The sequence below is a fragment of the Temnothorax nylanderi genome, unplaced genomic scaffold, assembly GCF_030848795.1.
Source record: "Temnothorax nylanderi isolate EJ_2023f unplaced genomic scaffold, tnyl_v1.0 TNYL_tig0237_pilon, whole genome shotgun sequence".
In the NCBI taxonomy this organism is placed as follows: Eukaryota; Metazoa; Arthropoda; class Insecta; order Hymenoptera; family Formicidae; genus Temnothorax; species Temnothorax nylanderi.
In genome coordinates, this window is record NW_027249299.1 from 273,329 (window position 1) to 295,164 (window position 21,836).

At 42.3% G+C, this 21,836-nt stretch overlaps 3 protein-coding genes across 6 annotated transcripts; all 3 read left to right on the top strand.

Annotated features, from left to right (window-relative positions):
* The first annotated feature begins 409 nt into the window (after positions 1-409).
* Positions 410-4,868, top strand: Eif3j (eukaryotic translation initiation factor 3 subunit J). Its single transcript, XM_071718071.1, has 6 exons — positions 410-604; positions 728-819; positions 1,622-1,750; positions 1,828-1,966; positions 3,228-3,404; positions 3,497-4,868. The coding sequence occupies exons 1-6, from the start codon at positions 589-591 to the stop codon at positions 3,688-3,690; spliced, it is 747 nt and encodes a 248-aa protein (XP_071574172.1). The 5' UTR covers positions 410-588; the 3' UTR covers positions 3,691-4,868.
* A 76-nt stretch (positions 4,869-4,944) lies between these two features.
* Positions 4,945-7,104, top strand: LOC139779652 (alpha-ketoglutarate-dependent dioxygenase alkB homolog 7, mitochondrial). Of its 4 annotated transcripts, none has more exons than XM_071718075.1 (5): positions 4,945-5,035; positions 5,686-6,048; positions 6,133-6,306; positions 6,656-6,783; positions 6,866-7,104. In XM_071718075.1, exons 2-5 carry the CDS (start codon positions 5,794-5,796, stop codon positions 6,996-6,998), a joined length of 690 nt encoding a protein of 229 aa, XP_071574176.1. In that variant the 5' UTR covers positions 4,945-5,035; positions 5,686-5,793; the 3' UTR covers positions 6,999-7,104. The 4 variants fall into 4 exon arrangements, with proteins under 4 accessions (XP_071574176.1, XP_071574173.1, XP_071574175.1 ...); XM_071718072.1 differs by having other exon boundaries at positions 4,959-5,197; positions 5,791-6,048; XM_071718074.1 differs by having other exon boundaries at positions 4,959-5,162.
* Positions 7,105-7,294: 190 nt separating this feature from the next.
* Positions 7,295-18,654, top strand: LOC139779648 (mitogen-activated protein kinase kinase kinase 11-like). The gene is given in 18 exon segments (XM_071718069.1): positions 7,295-8,545; positions 8,636-8,870; positions 8,968-9,185; positions 9,352-9,692; positions 9,792-9,972; positions 10,096-10,244; positions 10,345-10,517; positions 10,691-10,711; positions 10,877-11,123; positions 11,272-11,391; positions 11,875-12,078; positions 16,677-17,007; positions 17,009-17,089; positions 17,229-17,548; positions 17,551-17,569; positions 17,775-18,369; positions 18,371-18,424; positions 18,426-18,654. Coding segments are annotated over 18 exon segments (3,570 nt in total). The 5' UTR covers positions 7,295-8,354; the 3' UTR covers positions 18,516-18,654.
* The last annotated feature ends 3,182 nt before the right edge of the window (positions 18,655-21,836 follow it).

The window sequence follows — 21,836 nt, forward strand, 5'->3', positions numbered from 1 at the left end:
GCAGGATTTTTAAACGCGCGCTCTATCGTGCGTACGTATAAATTAATTAATTAATTAATTAATTGATCGAAACGGGCAACGCGCGAGACGTTACGGAAACGCCGTCTGTAATTTCCACGACAGATAAAAATTACGTCGTGCTGTTTATGGTGTTTTATCGGACACGTATCGCTCTCGTTTCACGTGTATTTTAGAACGACGGGGATTTTTCTTTTCTCTCATCTCTTTAGGGGCGATCTCGTCTTTGATGAGAAAAAAAAATGGCGTTGGGGGGATCAAGGGGTGTTAACCTCGCGCTAATGTGCATGTCCCCGACTCGCCGCTTCTCTCGAGGGACATTCGAAAAAGGCGGAGAGAGAGGCAGAGAGAGCAAGAGAGAGGCCCCGTTCTCTCGCGGATCTCTGGATCGGTCGCCGCGCATGCGCAGCAGGCCCCGCTCGCGCGAGCGATCGGATCACGCTGGGCACGCTGCTTCCTTCGTGCAGTATGGCCCGCTCGATTCCGGTTGTGCTCGTTGTCATCACGTTCGTGCGGCACGCTCTCCGTTCACCCGCAGGCACGGCGCACGGCAAATAATCACCGGCAGCCATGGACGAGGAATGGGGTACGTGAAGCGAGCGTGTTGTATCGCCTAATCGCGCCGCCCGCGAAACGCCCCGCGAAACGGGGGCGATTCGTCTCGCGAGGGAAGACTGACTTTTTAACCTCCACCCCCTTGCTCTTGCAGATGTGGACGATGTGGACAACGTCGAGGCGAAATTCGACCTCGCGATGAGATCGAACAAGTGGGAGGGCGAGGACGAGGAGGAGGAGGTCAAGGTAATGCGACTTTCCGACCGCCCGCGCGACCCGCGGACCGTCCCACGCGTGTCCGCGTGCGGTTCCCCCGCACCTAACCTATACGGCGAACACATGTTTCCCCACACCGCGCCTCTTGGTCCTGTCGATTATCAGATATCTCCCGTTAATCTCTCGTGCTCTCACCTGCACCGTCTTTCAGAACGACATGTGCCATCTTGCGATTATCACGGTTGCGAGAGAATGAGAAATTTATTAATTATACGTATGCATAAGAGGACAAAAAAATTAAAACCAAGAAGGAATCACTCATGGAGTTTTTTTTTCATTTGCTCAATATATCTAAGTAGAGATGTATACTTCCTTGCTCCATATATTTTTTGTACTTGGTAGAATCATTCATGTATAAGAATGAATAAGTAAAATGCATTTAAGGATTTATATATTGAATAATTCTTTTTTTTTTCTTAATCTTTATCGACATGTACTCCAATATTTACTTTCAGTTGTTAAATGTTTTGTAGGCTATATTTAATCACATGCATGGATAGTTAAATAACTTATGAATAATAGCTATTTCTTATATCTTGCTAATATATAACTGTTAATTTACTTGGATTACTTGAATTGCTATTGTACATCTTTATTAGATCTTTATTAAATGCATTTATACTAAAATTTAGTTACATTAAAAGATTTGTACATTGGTATATAAATATATATTAAATACCTAAAGTTTGTTACGTGATAATGGTGGCACAATGTTATTTTAAATTTATGTATAATAACGACAATCTCTGTTTCATATTAAATAACCTAACAGGACAGCTGGGAAGATGTGGAAGAGGAGAAAAAGGATGTAGAGAAAAAGGATGTAGAAAAACCAGCAGAGGCCCCAAAAGCAAAGCCGAAACCTAAAAAAGCATTAGCTGAAAGAATTGAGGAACGTGAGGTTGGTTTCGATGCTTAAGGTGCGCGATTCTATTTGTATAATTTTGCTCATATTTATTTATATATGTAAAAATACAGAAGAAGGCAAAGGAGGAAGCTGAGAGAAAGGTGAAGGAAATGGAGGAGGCGCTTACGCCAGAAGAAAGGCGAGCTGAACTGCTAAGGCGTCAGAGGTTGCAAGAGGAGGCGGACTTACGACTGGCGATGGAAACTTTCGGTTTGTCGACTCTAGTAGACTTTAGTGATCGTAAATCACATAAAAAAGAAAAGAAATGACTTTTTAACTTTTTAACTAATGATCTGACTATTTTATACTGTGAATTGAATAGCTTTTTTTTTTAATAGCTCTAATGTAGTAATTTTTATCTGATATCTGAAATAGACATCTCTTTTTCTCTCAGAGTTATGTTAGACGGCAGACGCTTAATTTGATAAAGAGAAATCTTTTGATAAAATATTCTTATCTTTTTATTACTTTATACATCGTAGGCGCACATTGTCATTGTAATACTACATAGCTGTGTTAAAAGATTAAATATGCATGGGACGATATATAAGCATTTTTGCTTTCTAACAATGATAATGACTATTATTTTTATATAAGTATGATATTTTTGACGAATTAAAAAAAATATTAATGTTAAACTAACTATTTGGATTGTGGTGGCACGCAAGACGAATTGTTATACATATACGTTAAATTAAATCGTACAGGTATTGTACAAGAATATCTTGAAAAAAAAAATGCTAAATGCAACATACACGTATACACACGCATGGAATATGTACATATGTCTTTCGTAATATTTTTATTAACATTAATTTAAGATTGTGGCATAATAGCTTTACATAATTGTAATTATTATAGCCACACTAGACTTACAATCGGTTTATGATAGGAACTGCATCAAACAGGGGCAGACAGACAGACAGAGAATATATATACAAGCATTTAAACTTATTACAAGCTCTACATTTAAATTTATTACTGATGTTGTTGTATTTTAATAAAAGTTGCTATTCTATGCAGTTTGTTGTGTTTGCATCAGTCTTTGTAACCTTATCTCTCATCTGTTATCTGTCTCCTGTACCGTTCCTGATTGTCTCTTTTGATGCATACATTGTAACATACAATAAAATACGTAAAAATCTATCAAATGCAATATGAGTTATATGTCAAATATATAAAACTTTATATTTGTTACATCAACCTTATAACTCAAAAATATAGTATATTTAATTATAATTACAAAATAGCAAAGTATCTCTCCGCAATTTTATAAACTTTATTAATATGCAATTTATCGGTGAAGGAATTTTTACAAAATATTATATTCTTAATAATTTAACACACATTAAGTCGACTCGATTAAGTTGGCATGAAAGATATTACTACATTAGTTATGACATTTGATGAAAAATCCTAATATTGATGTGTGTTACATGTATGTATGTTATTACACAATTTTATGTTGCAGGTATGACAAATGTGACAGAAGTATCGCCAAATGAATCGCTCGATACTATGGTACCCGATACAAAAGAAGAATTTGAGCGATTTGGTACAGCACTTTTACAAAAAATAAATCAATTTAACAAACACGAAGAGTATCCACCATTCGCAGAAGAACTTATAAAATCCATTGCTCTTAATTGTTAGTATACCTGTTAACGATCGATATCTTAACGAACGGTAATGTCACTTTCATCGATAATTTTTATATTTCGAAATGTTTCTTTATTCCAGTATCGTCAAATTACTTGAAGAAAGTGAAAACTACAGTTGACAACTTATTTATCGAAAAGCAGAAGATGGAGAAGGGCGATAAGGCGAAAAAGAACAAGGGGAAAGGAAAGGCCAAGCTCAAAATCGAGGGTGACAACACCTTGTTAAGCGAATACGGTGATTATGTATATGACGAATTTAACGATTTTATGTAGCGACTTTTCACATATTCTTACATTCTAGTCGCCTAAATACACGCAGAAGAATTATTAATTTGCAGAATTTATACAGAAACTTTATATTTGTATTTTCTGCATATTGAATTGTAACCAAAATGTACAACGGTTTAATCTACAATCCATGATATCGTTCACACCTAAGATGAGAAAAAAAAAACAATAGAAGTGAAATCTAGCATTATAATATTATCGGCGGAAATGCTTAAAAATGAACACCTTACCGATAGCTGCGTGATAATGTCGCATTGACACGCAGTTACTCAGAACAGTTAGAGGTTCCACGACTTACTGTTGAGTTTTTTTTTCGGATTTTTATCCGCGCGTCTATCGTTGTCTATTTTCAATTTTGATGTTAATATCAGTAACAATTTTAGCTTGAAAACATTGAGGTTGTCGCGCGACGTACGCGCGATTCTAACTTATTGATTATGCATATATATTAACATCAGGCAGCAAAGGACAGAACATTTACGTCCTTTTGTGTTGTAACCGCATCTTAATTTGTTTAAAAAAAAAAAAAGAAGAAAGAGGAAGAAACTCCCCTTTATATAGCTGCGCCATAGCAGACTAAAATCGTGTAATTATATTGTGGAAGTTTTATATAACACAGCTTATATATTCATAATGCATACACAAACACACGTACACGTACTTTTATTGAAGATCGATTAGAAATAGATCGGTTGGTTTTGAAAAGAGTATATTCCTAAATAAAGGTTGATTATAAATTACGCCTCTACGATTCTTGCTCATAGTTTATACGATTGTACATTCATCGCGGGGCGAGATATCTTTTGTATTTTGTTTCAACTGTGTGTTTGTCCATTTGTAAATGGTATCTTTCGGCTGTTGATAAAAAGAAATTGTCTACTCTCTAAATCGTTCAGCCTAGAGAAATTATGCTCCCGCGTTGCGATGCACGCAGGAACGGGCGATATGTATCGGGGGGATGGGGGGGGAAGGGGGGAAGTATTGCGAAAATAATGTTCATAAATCCATATGTAACGATGCAGCATTAAATATCTGAAATCTAGAAGATATCAGGAAACTATTTTCCAGACAAGCGAGTTATATGAACACTTCCTGAGATCTTTCTTCGGGTATTTACTGCTGCGCAGAGATTGATATTGATTTAATAAACATCATTCATTTGACTCTTCGTTTTTTTGGTATTTAGCAGCTTGTTGAATAGGCGAATTTTCAATGTTAAATCCCCTGTCTGTACATTCTGTCAATTCCTGTGTACCGTTTCCTGTTGTATTGTTCAATTTTGGTCCATTTTATCCTGCTTAGTGTTTAGATCGTATAATTTCTCAACTCGGTGAGATGAAAGAGAATACCTGCTAGTCCATTGTTGGGTTCACCTGTACAACATGTGGCCAGATTGATTAGAAATAACCTATACTCGTGCCGAGTTTCTCCTCTTTGCTCGCTTAAGAATTGTTGCGGTAAAAGCGTGAAATCAGTAATTATGTACTTATTCGTGAGTTTACGCGTACGCTAACTTCCAATTAAAGACAAAAATTGTTAAAAGATGAGACAATTGATTTCATTATCATATATACGTATGCGCTTATTCTAATTCGGCGAACAACATAACCTCAAGGTTTCGAAGAATGTCAAATATCTCGCAACGTAAAAATATAATGGGCATTAACTCTGGCTTACCACATTGCGATAAATAAAACCCGTATTTTATTGAATTAAAAAATTTCTTTTTTAAAATTGTATTTAATATATAATTAATTTTGTAATGAAATAAATTTGAAGTGAAAAATGACACCACAGTAGGACAGTTGTCCTATTTTTATTCCTTTATTTCATTTAAGTAAAAAGATATCGAAATGTGCACAATTACTGTGAATTTTACGCTTCTACCGTAGCATATTAATACTGTAAAAGAAACCAAGTCTTTTTTAATTCATATTTGCGGTCTGTGTTGCGTGAGAAATATATGACTCTGTAATATAGATACTGGTTGATAATGTGAAGGAGATACCAAGAAACTTTCGAGATAAACGTCTTATCTCAAGTTTGTGTGACCTTTCGATCATTGTAAAAAGCTCTTCGATTTAGGAAATGGCGATAACTGTGCGTTTACTATCCCGCAATGTAAACAGAGCGTTTTGTCAATCCACCACCAAATGTATTGTCAATTCCAACTCGGATACGAGAGAATCGCGGGATGGCGCAATCAAGGATTGGAGAGTGGAATTGTACGACACCATGAAGGTCCTGCCGAATTTCATCAGCGAGAAAGAGGAGGATATCTTGGTGCGAGAGGTCGACCCTTACATGAAACGACTGCGCTACGAATTCTCCCATTGGGACAATGTTGGTAAAACGCGTGTGTTTTTATGTTTCAATATATTTGGATTGTCTCGTCTTGAATTATATCAATATTTTGGATCTTCGCAGGCGATACACGGCTATAGGGAGACCGAATGGAAGAAGTGGAGCGAAGATAGCTCGCTGATTCTCGACAGAGTTCGCAGGGAGGCATTCCCACCAGAAACGATGCATCTCTCACTCGTGCATATACTAGACTTAGCTCCTGACGGATGGATAAAGCCGCATATTGACAGTGTCAGGGTAACGAAACATTATTTTCATCCTCCGAAGAGAACGGCGCAATATTTACTGATAGCAACTTCGACTAAACTTTGATTAACTTACTCAATGATTAATATTTGTAATCTTTATTATTTTCTTTGTTCTTTATACCGTACTAATTCTGCTTACGTGGATAAAATTATCATTTCTTGTTGTTTAACATGTGAAAAAGAAAATTAGGTCAGAGAATAATAGTTGGAAGTTTTGCTTCAAACGATTTCAGTTGAATTAATTGGCCATCAGTCAAGTTAATCGAAGTCTGATTCAAGTCGCTTTTAATACGATTTTATTCGACACCTTGATACGATTTCTCTGAAACGTTTTACAGTTCTGCGGGGGCATCATTGCAGGATTAAGTTTGTTAAGCGACAGCGTGATGAGATTAGCAATGGAAGGACACGAGAAAGAACACGTTGCGTGTTTCTTGCTACCGAGGAGATCGTTATACATCATGAGGTTCGATTTATCCGCGATTTTTATCGTGGGCGTTCTTTTTCATTATTATCGCATTATTACAGATATATTTGTGCATTTTTAGCGGCGTCGCAAGATACAAGTACAATCACGAAATCCTCAAATCCGAGGAGTCGTACTTCGAGGGACGACACGTACCAAAGGGCAGACGTATCTCTATAATATGCAGAAGCGAAGCTGATCCCGAAGTTACTTAATTTATTCGAACGTCGCAGTGTCAAAATATCTCTGTAAATATTTAATCGCGACTGGTAGGAACAAAGGATCGTCAATAAAGTATATTGTCCGAGATTAACACACGAACATGGAAATTTGATGCTAAAAATGCTTTTGTATCTGATCTCGAACCACTTTATACTCGCAATATTAAAACTCACGTTCAATCGTGTCGTTCAAACTCGCCGCCACGAGTGGACGGTCCACGTGATCTCGCACGAGACGACAGGTAGCGCTGCCGGTCGAGTCGCGGGGATTCAATCGGCGTGGCGCGGCAGGCACGCGGCGCGGCACGTCTACGGGATCGTCGCTCGTCGATGGCGGGGCCGTCGTGGGCCGTCGTACGAAACATGGCGTCCGCGAGGTTATTGCTGTGAGTGCTGTCCCGTTTTCTATCGTTAAATGCGGCATCGTCGCGCGGACTCCGGTCTGACGCGAAGCGTCGTGTCCTCGGGACCGGCGAGGGCGTCCGCTTGAACCCCGCCGTCACCCGGGTCTCGGGGGCCGCTCGGTAGGCGCGAATTAATCGGCGGCCAGGCAGCGAGGAGACACAGAGCCCCCGTCAACACGGAGTGGGCGCTTGTGGGTATACACACCCTGACGCGCGGGACCAGCCTGGGGACCGAGCTCCGTCAGCACCGAGCGTGTCGCGACCTTCACCGTCCCCGGCCGAGTCGACCGTTCCCGCGAGCCGCGACCCCCGCGGCGAGGGTTCCCCAGGTAGGGCGAGCGGGGCACCCCGTGCGCCGCCGCCGTCGCCACTGCCACCGTCGCACACACGGACACACACGCTTCAGAATGCCGGTCCCCCCCGTGATGATATTGTTTTTGTACACGGGGTGGTAGAGGCGCGAGAGCCCGGGGGAGATCCGTCTCGTTCTCGCCGCCGCGGCCGCGGCCGCCGTCGCGGAGAACGCTCGCACGTTCCTCGCGCTCCGATGGAAAGCGGCGCGGTGGCACCGACGTGGTCGCGCAGCATTGTCCGCAGTCCGATTTCGCAGTCGCCGTAACGCCCGCGACCGAGCGAGGCCGATGTAAGCGCGGCCGACGGTGTTCCGGAGGCACGGGACCGCGTGTCGTTGTCGAGGATGCGCCCGACGACCGAGCGACGACGATAATACACATAACATATGATCCCAATGTATCCCCATCGTCGGGAAGCAGCAAGGTAAACATTAAGCAGAATAGTTAGAGAAACGGGGAGTGCCCACCACTGGGCACGTTTTTACTTTCCTCGTTGCGTGAACGAAGCAGCGAGATACCGTCGTGCGCGCGGAGAGAGGAAAAGGGTGTGATTTACGCTACAGAAGAGAGGAGCAAGGAGAGTGTTGAGCCATATGCCGCCAGCCGGGCTATCGGCGAGAGGCTTGTCTACCTTGATGGACCACGGACAACCGGATGCTCGTCATCGGTGCGAGCGTTTCCTATTCTACTCAGAGAATGGCTCCTCACATCCTCATAGTCCCAACACGGCCAACTCATCGCCACGGTATCAGTACAACAGCAGAACCAACAGTCATACCGCTAGGTAAGGAAAACGGGTCTCTGGGACGTCGAGTCTCCGCGAGCTACACCTTTGGTAGACGTCCCATGCATTTGTGACAATTTCTTCTTGCAGTTACGGGTCCATATATGGACGTACGTCTAGCAACAATATGTCTGATAGCAGTGTTTCTGACACGCATAGCGGCGGAACTGCGAGAACTATCTCTCAACAGACTAGTCCATCCCACGGCACACATTCCTCTTCTCAGTCGCGGCAGGACAATAGCATCATTATCTTCACAGCCCTCTTCGATTATGTCGCTCAGGGTGAAGATGAGTTATCCCTGCAGAGAGGGGAAACTGTTGAGGTAACTGATTTTCAGACGATAGCACGTAACTGTCTTATAGCAGCATAACGTAGGAGAGTACGAAATTACAAGACACAATTATTATTTCCCACGATAGGTTTTGTCTAAGGACGCTAAGATCTCAGGCGACGAGGGATGGTGGACAGGAAAGATTCGCGGAAAAGTGGGAATTTTTCCGGCGAACTTTGTTGCAGAGGCAGAAAGCATCGATCAAGTTTCGTCGGTGATCGATAAAGTTCAGCCAATTGAAATCGACTTTGAGGAGTTGCAACTGGAAGAAGTTATAGGAGTCGGAGGATTTGGAAAAGTATACAGGTACACCTGTAAACTAATTTATAAAATGCCCAAAGCCATTACGTTTTAAAAATATTTTATAGATTCCGATATATTGATTTTAAAGCACTAAAAATAATTTCAAGATATATAAGATATTTCATCGAGAGCATCGAGAGTCTTTGATAAATTTGTTTACTCTTTCTAGGGGCTTTTGGAACAAACACGAGGTAGCTGTCAAGGCTGCGCGCCAAGATGCGGGCGAGGAACCTAGTGTAACATTAGAAAACGTTCGACAGGAAGCGAAATTATTCTGGTTGTTGAAACACGAAAATATTGTGCAATTAGAAGGAGTGTGTTTAAAAATGCCCAATACGTGTCTCGTGATGGAGTACGCTCGCGGCGGCAGTCTTAACAGAGTTCTCAGCGGCAGGAAAATAAGGCCCGATGTATTGGTCGATTGGGCGATACAGATCGCGAGAGGGATGGATTACCTTCACAACAAGGCACCCATAAGTCTTATTCACAGAGATCTAAAAAGTTCTAACGGTAAGATATTTTAATATTAATTAATGATAATTTGTGTTTAGTATTAATAAACAAGATTCTGTTACTTTTATTGTAAATAATCTTTTTTTACATCGACAGTATTGCTAAGTGAGCCGATTGAAAATGACGACTTTCAATACAAAACTCTGAAGATCACGGACTTCGGTTTGGCGAGGGAAGTCTACAAAACGACTCGTATGTCTGCGGCGGGAACGTATGCCTGGATGGCGCCGGAAGTTATTAAAAAGAGTACTTTCAGCAAAGCCAGTGATGTATGGAGGTCAGTTCTCATTGCCAGATTTATTATTTAAAGATTGCCAGTAGCATTTAAAGAAAATCTTTTCTAGTCGTTTATTTAACTGCGCTTTCTTCCCATTAAAGTATTTGATATATTTAATAATAGCTATGGCGTGTTACTGTGGGAACTTTTGACGGGGGAGACACCGTATAAGGGTATCGATGCTCTGGCTGTAGCATACGGTGTTGCTGTCAACAAGTTGACTCTACCTATACCATCTACCTGTCCTCAACCATGGAGTCTTCTCATGGAAGGTAAAAGCTTCGTAACATTTAAATGAGATCAAGATATTTCTTCTGAAATATCATACGCGCCTTCTGGACGAATATAATACTAAAAGCGATTATTATACAGCATGCTGGGCATCGGATAGTCACGCTCGACCGGGATTCACGGAAATCTTAATAGCTTTGGACGAAGTGCGCAGTGCATTCGCAGCAACGCCACACGAATCTTTTCACACGATGCAGGAAGATTGGAGGCTGGAGATCGAACAAGTCCTGCATGGATTGCGCATGAAGGAAAAGGTACACGCTCTATTTAATGTTACGCTAATTATACATTCTCGTATATCAAATTATTCGATGTGATATAAACGGTCATAATTGTGCAAATAATCTTTGAATTTTATATATGTATGTGTATATAAATATGCATAATGAATAACATTTCCAATCGTTATTTTAAATGCTTTGCAAAGGCATGCCGTTCTTTAGAAGAGGTAAGACAAAAGAGTTGGTTAATATATCATTGTTAGAGAAAGAATTATATATTTATTTTTTCTCCATTTTTTTTATTAATTAAAAGTAAATTATTCTAAATACGATGAAAGGTTTAAAAATTATTATTAAATTTTCTGATTATTAAATTTTCTTTTACTCACAAGGAGCTGCGCTGTAGAGAAGAGGAACTGACGAAGGCACAAGTGCAACAGAGACAGCACGAGGAAAATTTGAGGCAACGGGAACAGGAGTTAGCCGCGCGCGAGATAGCCATATTGGAGAGGGAGCTCACCGTGATGATCATTCAACAGCAAAACACGCCTACGCCGAATAAGAGACGTGGCAAATTTAAGAAGTCGCGATTAAAATTAAATAAGAAGGAACCTGGAAGCAATATTAGTGCTCCTTCGGGTAAGAATATCTGCCTTTCTTATACTTTTATTACGTGTGCAATCAACAGATTTCTCAGATTTTATTTATCTGTACATAATTGTATTCTCTGTTTGAAACATATGTTAGACGTGTATTGTGAGTTTAAAACCAAGGGCGTATTGTTTAGATTTTCGTCACACGATCACCGTTCAGGACACGGCCTTGGATCGAGGCAAAGTGAGGAATCCGTCGAGACCGAACAGTCCCCCAGGCTCACCCAGCATCCCGAGGCTCAGAGCGATCGCATGTGAGTAGCTTCTTACTTTGAAATACCGCTTTTAGTAGTACCGTGATTATGACAATGTATTGTGCAATATGAGTGAATTTACGAGCGAATCAAACGTATTGGAATTGTAATCGAACAATTTGAATGTAACACTGTTTGTACGTGGTAGACACTTTGTACTTTTATTCGTGTCGATATTTTTTTTTTTCGGCATGGTGTGCACAATCATTGTTTTTATATATATATATTATATGAATACTCTTCCATTTTATTTTCTATTCTTGCAAAAATCACGATTACTTTGAGCTAATGTATTATTTTAGTATATACTCATCAATTGCTGAAATTAGCGTGCACAGTTATACCGTTTGACATATACAGTCGCTTTCCGAAGAGTATATCCGTAAAGAAGCTTCATCTCCGCGCCGAATAAGCGAAGGAGATGAGAAGAGTAGTTAGTATCGTAGTGAGTAGCACTTTGTTTCTTTTTCTTTCCCCGTTTAGTACCGGCGGACGGAGTTAAGGGTAAGACTTGGGGACCGTCGACGCTTCATCAACGTGAGCGCGGGGCTATTATCACCCAGCCGCCGAACCCCGCCTCTCCTGGCGGCAAACGCTGGTCCCGTTCCGCGCCAGATCTCGAAAAGACACCTCTGCGTACAGCCCTGTTGGCGAACGCACACCGCTCCCCGCTTCTGCAGGAAATAGGTAACCCTACCACCAGAAAATTGTACTCCTCGGCCAATAACCTGATAGACAATCAGCCAGGATGTAGTAGCTATAACGATATACCGCAAAACTCGCTCGACAGCATCGTGCTGGGCAAGTACTGCGACATAGGCGAGGACTTTGTCATTTTGGACAACGACATATACGAGTCCGTAGTCCTGCATAACAAAAATCCCTCGAACAATCTCAAGGCCCATTTCTCGGAGGAGCCCTCGATAATCAACGACGATTACCCCTTAAAAGCGGTAGGTCACCGCGCGGCCGTCACCGGGGTCACAGTCTCGAAAGTCCCGTCGACCAAGTGCCAAAAGCCGCCCGAGTGGGAGCCCTCGTACTCCACGAATTTCGTGCAGAACGTAGCGTCCACTCTGGTGGGTACCGCGAAGCGGGTCAAGAGTAAGAAGCGCGACAGGAGCAAGTCGAAGGAGTCGAAGCGCAGGGACAGTTCGGAATCGCGGCTGGCGTCCCTGGCCGATTTCTTCCGGTCGCCGTCCGGCTCGCGTAAGAGCTCCCTGAATTCACCGCGTAGCGGCGAGAGAAAGAACTCGGTTACCATCAAAATTAACGACTACGACGGTCTGGAGTCGAGCCCCGAGAATTCTATCGGCGGCAAGACCCAGCAGTCCCAGCACAAGTCGCGCATTTCCAAGAGTCCGCTGCGGGTGTTGAACAAGATGAAGACGTGGGGCAGCCGGGACGCGCTCGACGACAAAACCACCGCGGTTAAAGTGGAGTACAGCGTCCTGGAGAACGTCATATCCATCCCGCAATTGAGCCGTCGCGACTCGGGCGAGCAGGCGGGCAGCGCCGGGGTCGCGGTGCCCAGGTTCCTCGCGGCGAACTCGCGCGAGGGGATAGACTTCGAGAGCCTCGAGTCGGAATTGTGCAATTTCGACTCGGAGCACTCGAACGACAGCTCGAGGTCGAAGAGCTCGTTGGGGCCGTACCACGAAACGACGGGCTCCAGGCAGAAAAGGTCGCCGATCGCTTTCGAATTGGACGCGTCGCCCGCGAAACCGGTCACCACCGCGTACCGCTTAGACCACGGCATCGAGATGAGTTCCTTTTTGCATCACAAGTCCAGAAGTAACGAATACTTGCGCAGCTGCGACGGCGACAGCGTCGCGCAAACGTCGTCGCCCGGTTGCCTCCAAGAGGGGAACGATCATCAGAGCCCGCGTGCCAATTACAGTCCAAAGAGAAGTCTGCCCGCGTCTCCCCGGATCACGTCGGTCTATGTCGCTCGACCTCCGAAGATACCGACGTCGTGCCTAAGAATTTCGCTGGCGAACAATTCCCGAGGAAGGGTGACAAGTAGTCGCGCGCGGCTTCGACGAAACGGATGTACTCCCGCGACTTTTTACACATATACAGGGCGTTCCCGTGCGTGCTGCGCTGTCTCTTTTAATTCCAAAATTCGGATCCGAACCCTTTTGGGACACGCGGGCCGTATAGTATCCGTGATTCGTTTGTGAAGGAAGCGCAGCCGAGTTACGAATGCCCTGTATTCTTTTTTTTTACAAGAACGCAAGTAGAGCCTGCAGCTCGAAACGCATTTCGATGGCATGCCTCCTTTCCGCCGCACATTTCTCTTTTACATGGTATTTGAATGACTTCGTACTGATCGTGTGTTTCTATTCTATCGCAGGCCTCTCTGAGGAAAGCATCTACCACACCCGTAAGTTTTCTCTTCACGCAACAGTTGTTATGTCGTATTTCTCACTAATGTTTCTCCTCCCATATCACCTCCATTCACCTATTTCCTTCTGTCTAGAATTTTATTCCAAATTTTATCTTTTCCTTTTCTCTCTCTTTTTTTTTTTATCGAGCGACGGTTTGTATTGCGTATTGTAAAAGCTCTAAGGCAAAGATCTCAAGTAGACAATGTCTTTTTACTTTCGTAACTGAACGTTTTGCAATGAAGCCTTATCACGTAGTTATTAGCTATTGCTTAGTGGTTGATCACATAGTGATAAATGCATGTGTACACCGAATCGATAGTGTCTTTTCTCATTGTCTCTGCCAATTCGTTTGCGGAACGACGCAATCAGATTTGTTCCGGATGAACTGTACGGACTTCTCGTGGACACGTCTGATTGAGCGATACTCTCGTTGCCCCGTTAATGTCTCGCGTCTATCACGTAGTATATTCCCAGATCATTTTATCGGGATGGACTTGGTCTCCTGTGCAGCGTGAACTTATTCAGACTTGCGAGGTGGTTTGGATTAGATTCGGTAAGGGACCAGATTTAGAAATTTAAGTTTAATTCCCCCCCCCCTCTCCCCCTGTTCTACGACGAGAAACGCGAGGAAGCTGATGGTGTGTTTGCGAGGTTGCCTAGGGGCTGCCTCGGAAAGACGGAATTGTCGAAAGTATATCGAGCGTGACGCACCGAACCCTTAAAACGTTTATGCAGAGGGCACGGACTTGTTTCTTTTCGTTTTTTTTTTGTACCCCCACCCTTCCCCCTTACGCGCTATATAATTTACGAATTATTTATCCTAATTTAAGCCGATGTGATACTCGTAGTCCGAGTAAGCTAAAATCTAATGAGAATATTAAAAAGAATATATATTAAATATGTATATGTATACACAGTCTTTCTGGTGTTGGTTCTTTTCTGATATTTATCTGGAAGACATAACATTTCTAACAAGCAGATCTAACAGCCCACTACTACGCGAAAGAGAGTCACACGCTTCGTCCATTACCGCAAAGTTCAACTTTAACGGTACTGTTTTTACATTGGAGCGTTATCAGGTTGTATGTCTGCATAGTCATAATTTTTATCGAACGAAACGAAATCAAAATTACATCACATATATATTGTATAGATATATGAAAAGAGAAGTAGAGAGCGAGAGAGAGAGAGAGAGAGAGAGAGAGAGAGAGAGAGAGAGAGAGAGAGAGAGAGAGAGAGAGAGAGAGAGAGAGAGAGAGAGAGAGAGAGAGAGAGAAGTATATATTTGTTAACGTAGCCCCTCTTATTTCGTTGTCTTATGTGCATTTAGATCGATTGCAAATTTATTAATTGTTAAATACAACTTCCACAGCGAATTGTTCGTTTCTGTATTTGTTATGCCAAACTTCCAACGTTTCCGAGAGCAAAGATCTTTTGCACACATCACATTCGACACATGGAGCCACACGCACACACTTGTATTTAGAAATAGAAATTTTTTTCAATAAAACCTTTTCAGTTGGACACGTTGAATTTTGTTTTTTCGTTTTGCTGAATTTTTTACGCTCGGTCTATGGTGATAATTGCTTTGTTATATTTGACGATAACAGATTATCGGCATAATATATCTCTTGTACTGTCCTTTTACTGGCGTTCGTGCACACCTTGTAGGATTTTCAAACGATTACTTTTATTTATAATGAAATATAACGGATTATATATTCATTATCGCTTACAACTGCACATGTGATGTGAACAGGATTACACAGTGTGCCGAGAGAAAGAGAGAGACGGCCGAGCGTAAAAAGAAAATAATCCTTGCATGCTTCCAGTAGGATCCTAACTGTTAACTCCGATTGGGTTTGGTTCCTTTCTCTTCCTCAGTCCTAGTCTCGCTAAGGAGTAAATATTCGCGTGTTACATTTTTGACAGTTGCGAGAAACGCAAACGTTAAATGCTTCCGCTACGATTAATTCCGGCTTTATGTGACTTTGTTCTTAGTCGTTTTGTTTTGAGTCGATGAGAGTTGAAAAGGTGAAATGAGAAAAAGAATGGTCGTAAGTAAAAAAAATGTACAAGACAGTATCTGTACAGTAATTTATCGCCCGATTAATTACAGACTATCCTAAGTAGTGTTCGGAGTGTTCCATATTTTAGATGCGAGCACAATGTCTTTCGGATTTATCTCTAAACAACTTTGACGTAGTACGTATCGCACGAAATCTACATTAAGACAAAAATTAGTAGATCAGTAGAAACATTTATCTTATGCGTTGAACTTTGCTTCTATTTATAAAAATTGGCTAAGTCTGATATCAGCAGTTAAGGTATACTTGAGGATATTTCACATTATTTGGAATGTTAAGTTTAAAATGCACATGTATTTGATTACTATATACTTTGTTGGCTTAGCCAATTTTTAATATACGCCTTATATGTTGTACAATTTGGGTGCGTACCCTTTAACGGGATTTGTTCTTAGTGCCAGTAGAAACAGCTAATGCGTAAAGATAATATTTAATTTACATTTTTACATCTTTAATTGCTTGCATGCATGTAGTAATAATAATGAGTAAAACTAGTAAAACGACTAAGCATGCGGATTGTCGCGCTACTAAACACTGAGTCAAAGTTTTGAACGTAAAAAATGTATTATTATATTAAAGATCTAATTAATCGCGCGGGGACAAGGTAAGCAATACGTTTTCCCGATCGCATTTATGAATTACGAAGAGGGAGAAGAAAAAGAGGCGTACATTATGCTTTATAAATGAAACCCTTAATTTGTCACTTGTAGATTCGCTTAAATGATCCTATTACTCTCGCGGGCGGACCGTGCGAGAGTGCTACGCCTGTCATCGGTCAAAAAAAAAACAACCTGAATATCTTTTATAGATTATACAGCATTACCGCCCGATCTGTCGGCCGATAACTGGATAACGTCGGAATATCCTCTGAAGCCCGGGCTAACCGGGCCCTACATCATGCCGATGCCCGTGCCCATGCCCACCCTCTACAACGGCGAAACGAAAAAACCAAAGCTAAGCATAGTCGAGCTGGTATTGTACAACATCGCGGCGATGCTGGCCGGCGTAGCCACCGGCTACGACGTGAGAATGTCGAACATATCCCCGATACATCCGCGCCTCTATCCACGGATGGGCGAGTGCGACGAGGATCAGCCAAGGTGGTGGTTTCAAGCGGACACTGGATCGAATCGCAACTCCTACCCTCGGCGCCGATTACGAGTTCAGCTCGAGCAGCGGCTATCCGCACAACACTTATCACGGACGGGCACACCATTGCAGGTAATCTGGCAAGAAAAGAATTTTTTTTTATTTTTTTTCAAGAAAAGAGGAAGTGATTAATCAATGGTAGCCGGTTTAATCTACACATGAAGCGACAGCTATACTCTACTCACATAGATTAACGCAATTATCATTGCAGGCCGTTCCTGAGTAACATGGGTGGCATAGCGCCCGGTCTTCCATCCGTGGCGATGCCGGATAAGCCGTTGCGCTTTACGGATTCCCCGCAGCACTATACGAGTAGCACGACGGGTTCTAACGCCCCGACGCCAAGCCCGAGGAGGAAGAGCAACAGCAGCACCAGCAACGAGGATGCGTACTCGCACGATGCGGCCCGCGTCGATCGTATGGAGAGAGTGCCAACAATATATATGGGTAACGTCGCCCCATTCCCGGATTATGGACCGCCAATGTATACCGTCGTACCACCGGAGTACTATCGGCCCCCTGAACCGACGTATTCATACCTGCGGAGTATCAGTAAGTATTAGTAAAACATGTATCAGAATGATCGCAAAGTCGATGATAGAACTTTAGTATAGCGTATAAATAAACTTTGCTTAATTAGTTTCTTCTAGATTGTAGATACAGTTTTGAAACCGACTCGGGGGAAATCGAAGTCATATGACAGAGTGTCATTGGAGCACGGTTTTAGATCAATAAGAGGTCTTTCGTTGCTTTTCAGCGACCGGATGCTCGAGTGCCCCGAGTTCCCGCACGCGTACGACAATCCGAGCAGCATGAACAGCCCGGCTAGGCCGGTGTCCAGGCTCTTGCCCTACACGCATCACCGCACCTCGTCGAACGTCTCTAACGCCAGCACGTCGAGCCAGAGCAACGTCAACCCGACATTCCGGCTGGAGGACGAGGACGACTATGGCGTGTATTCGCCGATACCGTATTACCAGCGACCTTCGAACGTTATTTCCAACTTGACGACGACGTACGGCGGGAGTATACTTAATCACGAGTACGGCTCGCCGTTGCTGACCCGTCAGAACTCCCACGACTCCAACTCGAACTCCGGTGAGCGGCCGAGCAATCTGGAGGTGGTCACCCGGTTACGCTCGAGCCTGAAACGATCCAGTTACAATCCATACAACTCGCCGAGCAAGAGCGTGAGCAAAAACAACTCCGGTTCGGGCACACCGACGAATCCAACACCGCCGGATTCGCTCACGTCCGAGGACTCGAGCTACGTCTCCGCCAAGGACAGCCAGATTTCCATCGGCCGGGTACGCTTCTCGCCGATAACGTTCGATCGCGATGGCGTGTCGGCACGCGAAAGCCCACAGAGAAACGCTGCTGGACATCCCGGTTCACGGTCAGAGCCAGGGACGTCACAGTGCCGCTGCAGGCCAACCGACGCCTCAATCGAAACAGGAAGCCGAGCATCTCGGAGCTTGAGAGGGAGTTCTTGTCATAGCACTGGCTTATTTAAGGCCGCGCGGCTCCCTCTCATGTAGGACCAGCTGGACCGAGCGGGTTCGTCGATATTTTATCTATTTATCGATATTTCTAGCGAATGGTAGTCCTAGGACCGATCTCTTTATGCCTCCGATTATACAATTGCGATTATGAAAATCTTATGATCGTCGACTGGAAGAATTTGCAAAATGAATTGCACGTTATCGAAGCACTGCCTCTCGCGGACGATTCTCAATGGTAGTAGTACACTACAAGTCTGGGAATTATTACATTCCATACAACAACAATCCAGCGAAAAAATCACGTAACGTAGCATAATGCGTGATTGGACGCGAATTTTTAATTTGATAACGCTAATGATATTTGATATACGTGTCGCGTGTAGAAATACATATACCACGAGCGAAGATTGCGACGCGACGTGGTATATATTCAAATTGCATATTACTCCGAGAATAAATACTTTTCTGCAGAATATAAAGTGTATCTTACAGTTTTAATACAGAGACTTTGACCAAAATAGAAACGATTTTGTTTTGACAGTTGATACAAATTCACAGATTGGCAGTTAATATAGAATATTGGTATACGTGGAGTATCATGTATACCATTATTCTTCTATCACGATAATTTGTATATAGAATGAGGTAATACCTATTACCATCTTAATATCTCTTAAAAATTTTATTAATTAGTTAATTAAAAATTAACTAATAATAAAAAATAAGTTAATTTTAAGATGAAAAGTTCAGACCTTAAAGATGATTTAGAAAGTAAAGGTCATCATAGAGTGATGTTTTACATAGCATGCAACTTTTATTAGGCAAATCTTTGTCTGAGATACTAAAAGTGATAATTGCCTCAGTCTATGTAACGATATCGTTGATTAATAAGTATATACTCGAAATTATGCAATTTACGTTCTTTGTGATTTATTAAGACATTCCAGAAGCGTTATTATATAATTACAGTATCTCAACGATACACGTATGTTTAAAGCGCGAAGAGGAAAGCGGTAGTCGAGCTCGCGATAGAGAGAATTTATTAGGATGTGTACGTATGTAATATGCAATTCCGTTAGTAAGATTACAGAAGGGGACGAAGAACAGCGTTCTTTTCTTCGGCAACTATCGCATTAGCGACATAATGGCGTATTTGTTTTCGATATTGAAATCGTATCTCAGCGTAACGAAAGTTGTAAGTGTTTCTCGCATTTAGTACGAAGTTACGTTAAGTGTGTCCTCGTAACAAAACTCTGGTGATATTCGGCTCGGCGCAATATGAAACATTCCAGGTGAGATTTGTTGGAACGTAAGGAACTGTTCTACGCAATACGGAATTAACCACTTCGTCGGATTTTGAATTGATGCGAGTTTAGATATTCGAAAAGTCCAAAGTTACTTCTCTCAGAGTTTGTGATAAGATGCCAACGGATGAACGTGATTCCGCATTGTTTAAACTGTCCAGTTAGGGTGAGAATAGCTTCTTTTATCAGATAATTATTTATGCGTTTAAATAGCGTGTACTGGCGGTTTTACTCTTAATTTTCCTATTAGAAAGTACTGGCAGCAGTCTCGTGAAAAATTGTATAAATTTTCGTGCGTTTTGTTGCAACTTGAACAAGCAATTCGCGTTTACTTATAATAATGCAACGGCAGCTCGAGTATGTATATTAATAGGACGTATGGTTGTTTTAGATGGATAATCAATCGGTTCGAACTGAAGAACAATCACTATTTATAATCTAATTTTATGCTACTTTACAAGCTACGGACAGCTACGAAGTATTAGTTGTAGTATTATGTACTTAGCCGAACTTATCCGCGATTATGTATTAATCTACAGTATTTCCGACATAATCTCTCTCCTTCTCATCGCAATCAGTGTAACTAGTCATTGTAATTGTATTTGAAGTTGTACCATTGTCATTTTGATAGCGATACGATTCCATTTTCCTTCGTCTCTCGCGATGGGCTAAATTGACGAAATTAGACGAAACTCTTATCGTCTCTTTATTTTTTCGACCCTTCTATTTCCAGATTTCTCTCTTTTTCTCTGTAACTTTAGAGACTCGTACGCTGAAGAAAAGGAAAATGTTGCTGTGCCGCTATTAAAATAGTGCCACTGCTCAATGATACGTTCATCGTCGTTCTGTTGCAATGCACAATTGGAGATGTACACGATTAATACATCCACCCAGGTACTTCCACCCCTCGATTAACGCCAATCGACAAAGTGTACGACCGATAGTACGCTTACGAATGCGGAGGACGTGTACAGTTTAGCATTTTCGACGTTTAAACGTGAATTATTATGTGTCGTAGCGACGGACGTGATTATAAATGGTCGCGCCTTGCGCAGCTGTCACGCTTCTTTTGTACCTTATGAAAACAGCGCGCCGCTTTATGAGCAATTTACGCGTCTGTAGAAAGTATTCAAAGCGTGAAGTCGCGTGCAAATAATACACAACATGCGGCTGTGCAAAACGCGAGGTATATTCGCTGTAGAAGGATCGTTGTAGAAAGAACGATCCTTCGTGCGATCCTTCTAACGATCGTTGTACATATAGAAGAAAAGAAAGCGCTGAATCATTATTACTGTTTAAATAGCGACTACTCATACATTCCTTATACAGCTGACGCGTGTTGTACGATATCCACGACGCTCCTCCGAAAGATGTTACGACAAAGGCCGGGTCAGCTTCGTGGATATCTTCGCGCCAATTATTGCACCAATAACGAATATAAGCATCTTCGGCAATACGGGATACCGAGTCAAGCGTGTCTAACGGGAGAGCAAGTCCTCCGCTACTTTTTATTGATCGGATAATTCAGGAGATATTAAGAAACGCTTGTGTACCCCGTGCTGCGTGCTCTATGTGCCCCGAATGTACATACGGATCGCTGAGTAATTAATTAGAACGCGACGCACGTAATCTTAATTTATGGCATTACGAGATGATTGGGGAGATGCTCGAATTAGTTTTGAATCTGTAAACTAATCAAAGTTACTTACGCTATCTTTACGCCGCATTCGAAGCAATCAAAACGTCTTGTTTGTACTGTATCGACCTCACGTAGCGTATAACGAAGTCACGGATCCTTTTTTATCTTCTTCGTCGTGAAAGCTGCTTCTCGTTTACACTGTTTCCTAAATGACGATCATCAGTATTGTAGATGTAGCTGTGCGATGTACGTGAAATGTGTTGGAGGAAAGAGAATTCTTTGGTTTATAGTTTTATCGTGGACGATTCGTTTGGCTGCAATGAGGAAGAAAGAACAAAATCAGTCACCGATAAAATCTTTCTGACAATTTTACG

Excerpts from the sequence above, each read along its gene's own strand:
- LOC139779652 (XM_071718072.1), top strand. Across the intron at positions 6,307-6,655 it reads CGCATATTGACAGTGTCAGG|TTCTGCGGGGGCATCATTGC; the intron begins GTAACGAAACAT and ends AACGTTTTACAG. Across the intron at positions 6,784-6,865 it reads AGATCGTTATACATCATGAG|CGGCGTCGCAAGATACAAGT; the intron begins GTTCGATTTATC and ends GTGCATTTTTAG.
- Eif3j (XM_071718071.1), top strand. Across the intron at positions 1,751-1,827 it reads AAAGAATTGAGGAACGTGAG|AAGAAGGCAAAGGAGGAAGC; the intron begins GTTGGTTTCGAT and ends GTAAAAATACAG. Across the intron at positions 1,967-3,227 it reads ACTGGCGATGGAAACTTTCG|GTATGACAAATGTGACAGAA; the intron begins GTTTGTCGACTC and ends TTTATGTTGCAG.